At 43.1% G+C, this 12,707-nt stretch overlaps 1 protein-coding gene and 1 non-coding gene across 8 annotated transcripts in view; both read left to right on the top strand.

Moving 5' to 3' along the window:
• The window catches only part of Gsdme (gasdermin E), a 69,055-nt gene that overhangs the window by 35,525 nt on the left and 20,823 nt on the right, over window positions 1-12,707 (top strand). For all 7 annotated transcript variants that reach the window (XM_033757314.1, XM_033757316.1, XM_033757312.1 and 4 more), the window contains 2 exons: window positions 2,276-2,447; window positions 6,602-6,722. In XM_033757314.1, the coding sequence (XP_033613205.1) occupies window positions 2,276-2,447; window positions 6,602-6,722 (293 nt within the window). The remainder of the gene's footprint in view (window positions 1-2,275; window positions 2,448-6,601; window positions 6,723-12,707) is intronic.
• On the top strand, window positions 10,995-11,190 carry LOC117284182. Its single transcript, XR_004515282.1, has one exon. It is a non-coding gene; the product is annotated as a small nucleolar RNA SNORA73 family (small nucleolar RNA).

Raw genomic sequence — 12,707 nt, 5'->3', positions numbered from 1 at the left:
CTTTTTTTTTTTTTTTTTTTTTTTGAGATATGGTGTTGATCTATAGTTCAGGCTGGCCTTGAACTATGTAGCCCAGGCTAGCCTTGTATTCATGGCAGTCCTCCTGCCTCAGCCTTCCAAATGTTGGGATTATAGGCAAGCACCACCACACCTGGCTTACTTACCATTCTTTAAGCCAAAATGCTAGCTCTCCTTTCCCCCTTTCTGTATGTTGTGTCTCTTTCACTCAGGTACATCTGCACACTCGTAAACATTCATTGAAGCAATAGACAAAAAGGGATAAAGAGGCCGTATGTTTTTTGTATTCAGTTATTCTAAAAAATGCTTATCAAGTCCTTTCCTGTGCACCAGGTGCTGATGCAGTACCCACGCATGGTCCCCAGCCTCCATGAAACTTATATTCTAGGCAATGATCAAGTAAAGGAATGAGCTAAAAAGTATTGGTGTGGAAATACACTTTCTAGAGAAGTATTAGGCTGCGATAGGTGTGACAGTGTTGCCACTGTGTGGAGAGTGTGCGAGGGGCACCTTCCAGAAGTGACAGATTGCAGCTATGAGATGTGTAGGCTGTGGCTCTGTGTGCGCGCCTTGTGTGCTTAAGGCACAGAGAGGATGCTGGCAGGTGAGGCTTGGGGAAGGAGGCAGGAAGCAGGAGCAGATTGTGGGGGCTGCAGCCTGGGTAAGTGGTTGGGACAGGATGTAGCCACCGAAAGCTTTAAACAAGGGAGTGATGTGAAGACATCCCTCTGACCTTGTTAAATGGCTCACAATTCCCACGATGTATACTAGCAGTGGCTTTGCTCCCTGTGTCTCATGACAAACATGGGAAAGTGTCTGGTGTGCTTGTATGGCCCTTAACTCCTCTGGGCATATGCTCATTGCCTATACCCAGTTTTAAAATTTCTTTCCTTTTTTATTGTGATAAAATATATACAAAATCTAAAATATTTTAAGTATAAAATATTAAGTATATTAATGGTATTGAGTATATTCATGCTGTTATCATATCCATTTCTAGCACTACTTTACCACCTCAAATCAGAACTCTGTAGCCATTAAGCAATTAATTATTCTCCATTTCTTCACGCCCCAACCCCTGATAACCTCCAGTCTTCGTTCTGTCGCTACTATTTCAGGCATGTGGGATTGTACATTATTTGTCCTTTTGTGGACTGTCACTTAATATAATGTCTTTAAAGCTCATATGTGTTGTAGAATGTGTCAAAATCTCATTCCTTTCTATGGCCAAATGGTTTCCCACTCTGGGGTGAGCCACACTTTTGGTGCCATTCATGTATAGGCCCCGCGTCCACCCCAGGCAGGTCAGTACATTGAAATGCGCCTTCCCAGAGACTTCTTCCAGCTGGGGGAACACATCCCCAAGCCTGGAGAATCTGAGTGTGCCTGAAGTGGGTGTCCTGCCCCTGGGTATGGTTTGGAACCGGTGCTGAGATTCATGAGGTCATTCACCTTGAACTGCTAAAGAGCCCTGGACGAACACTTACTCATCCTGTGCTGACTCCACCTCTCATTGGGTTCTTTTCTGGCTCACTGCCTATATGTAGCAATGAATGAGACTCCAAAGAGCTTATTTCATCATTTGCTTCTAAGCACAAGATCATTCCCTGCAAGTAGAAATGTAGCCTGTTCTTGAAATGCTGCTGAATTTCTCCTGGCTGGGGATGGGTCGGGGAGGCCCTAGGTCTCTGCTGCGTGACCCAGGGTGGTCCACTCCAGACTGGCCTGAGAGTTTCTCCATGCATGAAGTGATATTAAATCCCTTTTTAGAGGTTACACATTTTTCTTACTGTCAGGTTAAGAAACTCCTTTTTAATTCAGATCCAATTTCCTCCTGGGTACTTGTGGTTGAAGCTGGGTCCCTCACCCTCACCCCCCCAGTAATGTCCCTGTGCTTCCTGGTTCCAGCTGTGCTATCTGTCTCTCCTCAGCCCTCTCCTGGTCCAAGGCAGATGGGTTGGTGTTCCCCAGGGGGATAGATTTCTTTTCTTCTTCCTTGGAACCAGTGCTTTGTTTGATGGAGAGTCCTCTTCCCTCTGGTGTACAGCCTGAGGGGAGCTGATCTGCTGTGGCCTCAGGAGAGTTTCGTTGACACCTTTTGGGGTGACCTATCTTCTCTTCCATCTCCAGGAAATCAACAAACTCATTGTCACCTAATCAATCCCTTCCCAGCCACCAGCTGTGTAAGAGGAGAAATTCCTACTGCATCCATATCCCTGAAGACACTGGGCCACTCATGGCCATTTTTGTTTTTCAGAACAATAAACCTGAAAAACCCCATACTCCATCAGGTGCTGGAGAGGAGGAATGAGGTCCTGTGTGTCCTGACGCAGAAGATTGTGACAACGCAGAAGTGTGTGATATCGGAGCACGTTCAGATTGAGGAGAAGTGTGGCGGCATGGTGGGAATCCAAACCAAGATAGTGCAGGTGTGTACGGCCGGCGTGGACAAGTCAAGCCCTCCGCAGCCAGTCCTGTCCTAGCCTTGGAGACTTTGGTCTGGGGCCTTGGGTGGTGTCTTCATTAGAACTCTTTCTTTATTATAATGCATTAACAGAAAAACAACTCAAATTGGCTTAAGGGACATGAATTTATTGGCTTGTGCAACAAAGACATTTAGGGCAATCTGCCTTTAGTCACTGCTGGATCCAGGACTCAAGGATGTTGTGGGCTGCCTTCCTTAACAGAGGTTAACCCCTCAGATAGACTCTCTTGCAGGTGCAGGCAGCTCCAGGCTTTCATCAGATCTGCTGCAATCTCAAGGGCCTAGAAAGGGAATAGCTGAGTCAAATGGAATTTCTGGTTTTAGTTTTTTAATGATTCTCCATGTTGATTTCCAAAATGAGTATACTAGTTTACATTTTCACCAACAATATAGAAGGATTCCTTTTTCCTCAGTCTCACCAGCATTTGTTATTATTTGATTTCTTGATGATAGCCATTCTTTCTGAAGATGGAATCTCAATGTTGGTTTTGTTGTTGTTATTTGTTTGTTTTTGGTACCAGGGATCGAACTTGGGTCCTTGCGCTTGCAAGGCAGGTGGCAGAACCAATGAGCTAAATCACCGGCCCCTCAATTTTTTAAAATTTGCATTTCTTTATTGGCCAGAAATGTTGAACATTTTTTTCATATATTTATTGGCCATTTGTACTTCTTCTGAGAGGTGTCTATTTAATTTAAGATGCACAGTTTTTGATTGAGTCTTAATTTTGGGAGGGATTTTATTTTGTGAGTTCTTTATATATCGTAGATATTAGTGCTCTGTCCAAAAAATAGCTGGCAAGTTTTTTTTTCCCCCTCTGTAGATTGTCTTTCACTCTGTGAGTAGTTTTCTTTGCAGTGCAGAAGCTTTTTAATTTGGTTTGATCCCATTTGTTTGTTGTTGGTGTTATTTCTTGCGCAATTGAGGTTCTGTTCAGAAAGACCTTGCTTGTGTCTTTAAAGAATTTTACCTATTTTATCTTCCAGCATATTCAATGTTTGTGTAACATTTAGACATTTGATCTATTTTGATTTTAGTTTCGTACATGGAGAGAGACATGGATGTAGATTCAATCTTTTGCCTGTGGGTAGCCGATTTTCCCAGGACCCTTTGTCAAAGAGGCCATCTTTCTACCAGAGTACATTTTTGGCCCTTTTGTCAAAGATCAGGTAGCTGAATGTGCTTGGGGTTGTTTCAGCATTTCTGTTCTATTCCATCGAGCCACATTTTTTGTTTTTTTGTTTTGTTTTGCCGATATCATGCTGCTTTAATCACTGTACCTTTGTAGTAGAACTTCAAGTCTGGGATTGTGATGCCTCCTGCTTTGCTCTTATTGCCCAGGATTGCTTTCCCCATTCCCTCTTCTGGTTCCTTAGGAATTTTAGGATTGCTTTCTCTAGTTCTATGAGGAATACTGTTGGTGTTTTGATTAGGATTGTGTTAAATTGGTACATCAGTATTTTAAGTATGGCTACTTCATGATATTGGTTTTGCCTATCCTGGAACGGGGGGTACCTTTCCATTTTTTGATGTCCTTTCTGATCTCCTTTTTCAGAATGTCATTATAGAGGTCCTTCACTTCTTTGGTTGGGTTAATTCCTAAGTATTTAATTTTCCTTAATGAAGTTGTAAATGGCAGTTTCCCTCATTTCTTTGTTGGTGTGTTTGTTATTGGTGTATAGTAATGCTATTGATTTTTTAGCATTGACTTTGTATGTAACTGCATTACTGAATTTGATAATTCTAGGAGTCTTCAGGTGGATATTTTGGGGTTCTCTATGTAGAGGATCATGTCATCTGCAAATAATGATAATTCAACTTTTTTCCTTTCCCATATATATCTTTTATTTCTTTCTCTTGCCTGATTGCTCTGGCTAATGTTTTGAGAACTATGTTGAAGAGGAGTGGTAGTAATAGGCATCTTTTTCTTGTTCCTGATTTTAGAGGGAAATCTTTCAGCTTCTCCTCATTTAGTATAATGTTGGACATTGGTTTGCATAAATGGCTTTTGTCAGATTGAAATAAAAGCCTATTTCTTCAGGGTTTTTAATCTTAAATGGATGTTGAATTTTATTAGAGGCCTTTTCTGCATCAGTTGAGATGATCATGTGATTTTTTTTTTTTTGTCCTTGCCTCTATTCATGTGAGGTAACTGCATTACATTTATTAATTTGTCCTTGCTCATCTTGATAGATGTGAAAGCAGTCAGACTTCAGATCTGCTGGTTGTAGGCAGCAGAGCAAGGATTTACAACTTAATGCAGTGCTTTCCAACCCATCTGTTCTTATACACAGCACAAGCCTGGTCAGGCTTCTCACCACCCACAGTAGGGACCTGTGTCCTTCCTGGCCTGAGCCTGGAACTATTAAGGGTTCTCTGTGTAGCCTGTTTCTTGTCCACAGCTGACTCCTGGGACTATCTGTCTCCTAGATATTATGAGAGACTTAAACTGGGAACCTTAAAGTGAAATTGTCTTTTAGTTGTTCTGATCCCAGACGTACGTAATCAACCCCTTCCTGAAATGTCACCCGAGTAAACACTCTGTGGCAATGTGCCGGCTCCAGACTGGATTCCCTCTTTGGTGTTGCCCAAAGAGGAAGAAGTCATCTTGGATCCAAACCTGGGCTGCTCCTAAGGCCTGGTCCTTCGGCCTGGTCCACTGTTCCTTCCTGATGCTCACCTTGTGTTTGCGGTGGTGGCTTCCATTGGGCTCAGCTTCCAGACTGCTTTGCTGCATTCTTCTCTCAGCACCATGGTCCATCTCACCAGCTTCTCTGATTTTCCTTTCTGATTCCCATTCATATGCTTCTTTCTTCCCCTCTTCACCAAGTTGTTATTTTCTATGTGTCTGGATTCCAGAACTCAGGCTGAATTTTGCTGCTGATCACTAGTCTGCCATTTTTCAAGAGACTGTGCCTCATATTTTCCTAGAGACTTCCTTCTCATGTACTTTTGGGCTTTTTCTGGACAAGCCAGGAAGTTTGTGTAGATGTAGTCTGGAGCTAAGACTGCCATCCCAACTGGCAGGAAGGGCTTGTATTTACCAGTGTTTGAAGGAGAAACTTGGTGTCTAACTTCCCAGCCTTTCCTACCTGCCCTTCTAGGACCAGCTACTCCTCACTCTAGCCTCTCCTGGATTCACTGTTTCTTCCTAGTTTGTTTACCAGCCCAGAACCCCATCCACTGGGATTGGAATGATTTAGCCAGGTTTGCCTAGTCAAGCATCAAGCCCTTTTTGGATTTCTATTAGGATTTCCAAGTTGTTTTCCTACATGAAAGAAATTGAAATTTCTGACTATTTCTGATAATGATTCCTGATAATTGCTGATTATTTATCTTATAGTCATGCATCACTTAACTGTGTTCTGAGAAATGCATCATTGGGTGGTTTTGTTGTTGTACAAACACCTCCCACCTCATGTGCTTCTACAGACCTAAATGGTCGAGGTCAGTCACTTGACATGGCTTCTTGATGTTGTCAAGAGACTCCCAGAGAGGATGGATGAGGTTGCTGCCAAAGTGACACGCCATTGCTGTTTCAATGTATATTTTTTATAAGTAGGAGTAGTAAATATATGAACCAGTAACAGTAATTGTCATCATGAAGCTTTCTGTACTGTACATGGTTTTTCGATGGTGCATTGCAGTAGGTTTGTTTACACCAGTGTCACCGCAAGCACGAGTGATGCATTGCACCACCATATTGAGATGGGTGTGAAGTCACTAGGTGACAGGAATTTTTTGGCTGTAATTATGATGGCGTCAGACCTCTGATTTATGTGGTCTGTTGTTGACTGAAATGTAATTAAGTGGTGCATCGCTTACCTTTACGTCGCACTGAGCACCTAACCTCCCTGTATCCCGCTCTCTGGAATCTCACCTTTATGCCACAAGGTTGGCCACTGGCTGTGTGTAACACATCCTGATGCCAATAGGAATAAAATCTTTACTTGTGCCACTTGGCTCCTCTTTCCTCCTCAGTTTCGTGGCCATGTCCTCAGCGTCCTTATGTACAAAGCAGAGGCTGGACACAGTGGGGAAGCAGAAAGGACCAAGGAAGGTGTGAGTGCCCAGGTGGGAGTGTGTGCTCTCATCCACAGGTGTCAGCGATGGAGGACGGGAATGTCATCAAGGACACCAGTGTGCTGCTGGAGATCCCGGCTGCCACCACCATCGCCTATGGCATCATCGAGTTATATGTGAAACAGGATGGCCAGTTTGGTGAGTGCCACTTCCTAAGGATGCTGAAGGCCCCTCCATCATGTTGCCCCAAGGAACACATTATAGAGGGTCCCTCTCTGCCTTGGAGTCATGGGGAGAGAGGGAAGAGGTAGCAGAAGAGCTTAGGAGTGTGCTATGGCCTGGTACCTGGCCAGGGTGGACAGGCTTGGCGTCGGAGGGATACCCAGGGGCAGCCTCTCCTCCCCCTCTTCGACATCAGTGTGGGCAGAGAAGTAAGATGTGAGCTCTGCAGTGAGACAGACTGTGTGTCAACCTCAGCCCCGTGACCTGTGAGACCTCAGGCAGGCTGCTGATTTTGCCAAGCTTGGCTCCCCACACTTGGAAGGGGAAAGACAACCCCTCAATGACTGGTGCAAGGATTAACATAGGCACAATGGGGTCATAATTCATATGTCTTGGTGCCAGGTTACTTGAACCACCAGTGGTCCATGCATGACTGTCCCAATGGGTGGCTTTTTATTAATTTTATTAGTAAAAAGACTGATAAAAACAGATCTGTTTGTACCACCAGTGGTACAAGCTGCCTGATGGGAGAGTCATATGTGGACCACTGATGGTTCAAGCTGGTGGGAATTTGTTAAAACTAGGCCAGGCACAGGAAGTGCAGTTACTTACTAGTCTACCTTTGCTATCCTATCTTTCTTTTCCTCGTGTAAAACTAGAATTGCTGAATTTGACCTTCCTCTTCTGATTACAAGTATATCATTCTTATCACTTGAAGAAAATAAGGACTAATGTCTGTTCTTAGATGCTCATGGATGCTTCCCTCTTGGTCCTAATGAGAAGAGGGAGGTTGTCTTGAACCCAAGAATATCTGGCTGATTCTTGGGGACATAAATGAGTAGATGTAACATAACAAATTTTGCTACAATTTTAGGTATCATGATATTATGGTCATATTTATGAAAGGTTTCTTTTAGACACTCACAAATTTCAAGAATGAAATGCTAAGATGTCTGTTTTGCTTCCTAGATGGATATGAGTGCAGTGTTAGTTGGGGGTGGAGGCAGAGAGAAGTGGCCAGTTGTGACTGTCCTTGAAGCTGGTTAGTGGGAACACATGGGCTCATTGCTCCACTCTCTGTACTCTGGTACACCTTGGCATTTGCCATGACAGAACAATTTAAAATTTTGGGCCGTAATAGGCCAGCATGCCCCATGCTATCTCTTGTCCTTACCTCACTTGTTTTCAGTGAAGGGGGTTAAAGATTAGTGAATCTTCTGTGAGATAGCTGTGTAATCCCTGAGCCCACACCAGTGAGTTCCCATACCATTTGTTCAGAAAGACAGAACATGGTGTTGTCTGACCCCAGTAAGCCCTTGGGCAATTATGGGTCTGTGGGATAACAGACTGAAATCACCGACCCCCCCCCCTCTCGTTCTGTAGATGAATCAGCCTATCTTTGGGGAGCAGAAATGATTTTCCTAAGGCGACATAAAGAGAAGGTGGCAGTTTTAAGAAATTGGTCTAAAGAAGTAGGTCAGGGACACCTGAAATACCAAGAACTGCGGGAATTGTGACTTAACGTCCTTTAGGTATAGAATTCCTAATTTGTGTCATCCCAGGCAGTTTCATCATTGTTTTTTTATTCTTAGTCTTTGAGAGACTTGTCTTCCAAACAGTGCATTGTGAAGGTGATTGAAGTGTTCCTGTGTTAGCGTGTGATAAGCAGAATTAGCACATGCACTCGCAGGGTTCAGCCCAGCGCTGGCCCCTTGTGGGCCCTGTACAGCCTCATTGGTGGTCAAGGGTCAGTGTGTCATGTTTTACCACTTTATTGGAAGTAAAATTGGCAAAAATTGTGAATATTCAAAGTATGCAACTTGATGATTTGATGTCATATACCCTGTGAAGGAGTGCCACAGTCAAGCTACCTAACACATCATCACTTCACAGTTACCATTTGTGAAGTGTGTAAGAGAACATTTAAGATCAAGGCCTTTGGAAAACAGTCCATAATACAATATTTTTAGTTGAGTCTTGTTAATTGTACATACTTGTGAATATAATTTGTTAGAGAATGTGTATACTTTAAATATTAATTCAAGGGAGTGTATCCATCACCTTGTACATTTATCATTCTGTGGTGAGAACATTCAAAAACTTCTCTTCTAGATAGGTTGAAATATCTGGCACCCTGCTGTTAACTGTAGTTACCCTCTGTAACCAGGGCTTCGTCCTCCTTCCTAAGTGTGACTTTTTACCTGTTTATCTCCTTCTACTTGACCCCTTCCAAGTTTCTGGGAACTACTGTTCTGCTCTTTCTGTTAGATCAAATTTTAGATGCCATATATGAAGGTCTTGTAATATTTGTCTTTCTGTTTCTGGTGTATTTCACTCAGTATAATGTTCTTCAAGCTTATCCATGTTGTCTCAAATGATAAGGTTTCATTCTTATTAATGGCTGAGTAGTATTTCATTATGCAGATGTAACCATAGTTTCTCTATCTGTTCTTCTGTTGGGTAGTTGGATACCAAGTCATGGCTAACAACATGGTATTATTAACTGTTGTCATCAATCTGTATGTTAGATCCCAGAGGTTACTCATAACTGAAATTCTGTACCTTTTAATCAGCATCTGCCCTTTTCCTCCCCTTCCCAGCTCCAAGCAAACACTGCTGTACTCTCTGCTTCTGTGAGCTTGGCTATTTTAGATTCCACATATAAGTGGCAGATGGTGTTATCCAGATTTATCTATGTTGTCATAGATGGCAGGTTTTCATCATTTGTTATGGCTGAATAGTATTCCATTGTTCTTAATGCCACATTTTCTGTATCCATTCTTTTGTCAACACACTGTTCCCATATCTTTTTTATTTTGGTATTGGGGATCGAACTCAGGACTTTGCACTTGCCTGGCAGGCTCTGTGTCATTGAACTAAATCCCTAGCCACGTTCCCATATCTTGACCATTGTAAATGAGTGTTTTTGCTAGGCCTTTGAAATCTTGGCTCCTACCAGAGGAGGAACATGAGCACTCTGGGGACACTTTGGTGGCTGGAGGCCCACCTGGGCTAGGTCATTCCCCTGCCTGCAGCTCCTGAGGGATGGCCTGTGTCTCCCAGGAGAGTATCTTTCTTGTCATAGAGGTTTAGGAGACACGCTGACTTTTCTGGCATGGCTCTCATTTGCATTTCAATTTTAAGGCTTTTATCTTTGTGGACTTGAGCTGTCTTTGAAAATCATCTCTGTGCTGCTGAGAAGAGGTACCCTGGGGATATCTGGCCACTCCTTTTCCACCTTGCCTAGGCTTCCTCTGTTGTCCTCTCCCTGTGCTTAGCTTCATGCTCCATGGTCAGCCCATTTGGGTGATGCACAGATTGTAAGCCAGTTCTGCTTTTCATCTTCTTTTTTTTGCCCACCTGTATTTTCCATCACTCTAGCCACAGAATGGTCTAACTCAGCTTCATAAATAAACCTGCAGGGGCCAGAAAGGCTTCTCATGGTATCACATGGGGCAGGCCCTGCTGTCCTTTGAAATGTTGAGATCTGACCTTTCTTTGTCTGGCTCCCAGCCTCCTCAGTCAGTGCTCCATGGCACCACTTGTAGCCAACCAGAAATATCCTTTATCATTTTGAACTTTAGCCCTGCACTTTTGTATTGTTTGGTATTTGCCGGTGTCCTTGCCATATGTACTTCGATCCTTTACCCTGAGGCTGTGAAGCTGTTTCTTACCTGGCCCTCAAATCTGCCCTCACTGCTGTCCCATTGCCTGCACCAGCCCTTTCCCCAGCTCTGCCAATTACTCTGAACTGAACACTCTACTTCTCTGAATCTTGCCCCATCTGTTCCGTCCAAGCACTGGAGCTGATGTGATTATTTTAAAATGAAAGTCTGATTGTTTCACTCACCTGCTTAAACTCCCTCTGTGGTTCCTTCTGTCCCAACAGTGAAGTCTGCTGCAGTTATGGGCCCCAAGTCTTCTCACTCATCACCAGCACACCTCACCTAGTGATCCTTTCAGTTTTAACCACTGTCCCAGAAAGCTCCCTACTCTGTTCCCAGAGTCCTGCCAGGGCTGCCTCCATCTGCCCAGTGACCTTCTGAACACATTGCCTGGGCAGTCCTTTGTTCACAAAGGATTTTCTGGATCTCTCACCATGAAGGGGTTTAGGACATGATACCACAAAACCCGTTTTTGTGATACCGGGGATCAAACTCTGGTCCTTGGGCTTGCAAGGTAGGCAGCGGAACCACTGAGCTAAATCCCCGGCCCAGCCACAAAACCCTTTAAAGTAAAGGATTCGTTCCAATATGGATACCCCAGAAGGTCACTTTCTCTGGGCTCTGTTCAAGTGATGTAGGGGAGCATAAGACTCTACCTCATGACGTACAGTCTCCTGCATCACTGGAGATGAAGCTGGGTGTTGTGTCTGCACCTGCATATTCCTACAACTCCTCAGAGTCCACTGGACAGTAACTGAGAAGCTGTGTAGGAAACAATGCAAAGAAGAAAAGTGAAGGCTTTGAGAAAATGCTAATGTGGAAGGTCATTCTGACCCTTTAATACCCTCCTGTGAACCAGGGGATCAAACCTAGGAGGTACTTTCTGAGCCTGTCCCATGCAAGTGACAGATCCTCAGGAGAGAGGTGCTTTCCCTCTCCCCAAGGAAAGGAGCATCTTCATCTCTGAGGATGCAGTGACACAGAGAGGGGTTTGCATGCACTGGCCGTGCTGAATCCTCTCAGTTTAGCACCACAGAGCACACTCTGTCCTGTGGGATTCTCTACGGCTCTGCTCCTAACCCTAGTGTAAAAGTCCTGGGCTGCAACTTTCTCAGGTTCAAATTCCCTTATGAAGGCTTCCATGACATGTAAAACTTATATTAAATGGATTTATATGCTTTTCTCTTATTAATCTGTCTTTGGTTATAAGACCTCAGCCATGAATCTAAGGTTTCAGTCTCAGCCACATTTTTAATTCTTTAGCCTTTGCGTAAGGACTCAGATTGTGAAATAGGAACATAGAAACTTGAATCTTGAGCTCACTGTTTTTTGCACAGCAAAAACCAGCACAGTAACAACTTTTTATTAACAGCTTAGATCCCTTAGTGGAGTTATCATTATGGAAATGGAGTGAATACTATAGTGAACCATTACTGACAAGCTTCAGTGAACAGGTCCTAACCTACCCTTCTGCCTTTCATACTGGATTATTTTGAAGAAAATCCTAGGCATTATACTGTTTCATTTCATCACCTTCAAGCAGTAAGGCTTATGAAAAAGACTAGTTTTGCCTTTGTATAAATAGATACACGTAGAAAGTATTCTTGCGGGTCTTTTTCATTCAAGTGAATGTTTGTGAGATTTATTCAGATAATTGCAGAAATTATTTCTGTATTATTGCAGTTTGTCATTCTCCTTACTAAAGTTAGGACTCCTTACAAACATAACCATGTAACTGCTTGTAACTATGAATACACCTAAATATGTATTTATTTATTTAGATTATGATAGGTAGGTAGACATTGGAGATTGATATTGGGCCTTTGTACTGAGTTACATTCCCAGTCTTTATTTTTTATTTTGAGGCAGGTCTCATTAAGGTTGCCAAAGCTATGCTCAAACTCGAGCCTGCGTCAGCCTACCAGAGTGCTGGCATTATAGGCAAGTGCCACCACTCCCAGCTCTGATGATTATTCTTTTTTTTTTTTTCTTTTTATTGAGTTTATTGGTACAATGTAGGTATACAATACAATTACATTCATCATTGGGATTCTGAACCTTTACATAATAGGTCTTGATTCTCATTTTTTCCCCTTGTCCCTGCCCTCCCTTCACCCCCTCCTCCCCTCCCCATTTACAAACACTTTATTTCCATTTTTTCAGTTTCTCATATTTTTTTCCTCTCCCTTATTACCTTTCCCCCACCCTTCCCACTTTCCCTACACCTTTAGCCCTTTACTTCCTATTTCACATTATTAATTATCTCATTAGGATCCTGTGTACTATTATAGTTTTT

Source organism: Fukomys damarensis, unplaced genomic scaffold (genome assembly GCF_012274545.1).
Source record: "Fukomys damarensis isolate Sample0158 unplaced genomic scaffold, DMR_v1.0_HiC HiC_scaffold_4, whole genome shotgun sequence".
In the NCBI taxonomy this organism is placed as follows: domain Eukaryota; kingdom Metazoa; phylum Chordata; class Mammalia; order Rodentia; family Bathyergidae; genus Fukomys; species Fukomys damarensis.
The sequence above is the reverse complement of the archived record's forward strand: the minus strand, read 5'-3'. Positions and strand labels throughout refer to the sequence as shown.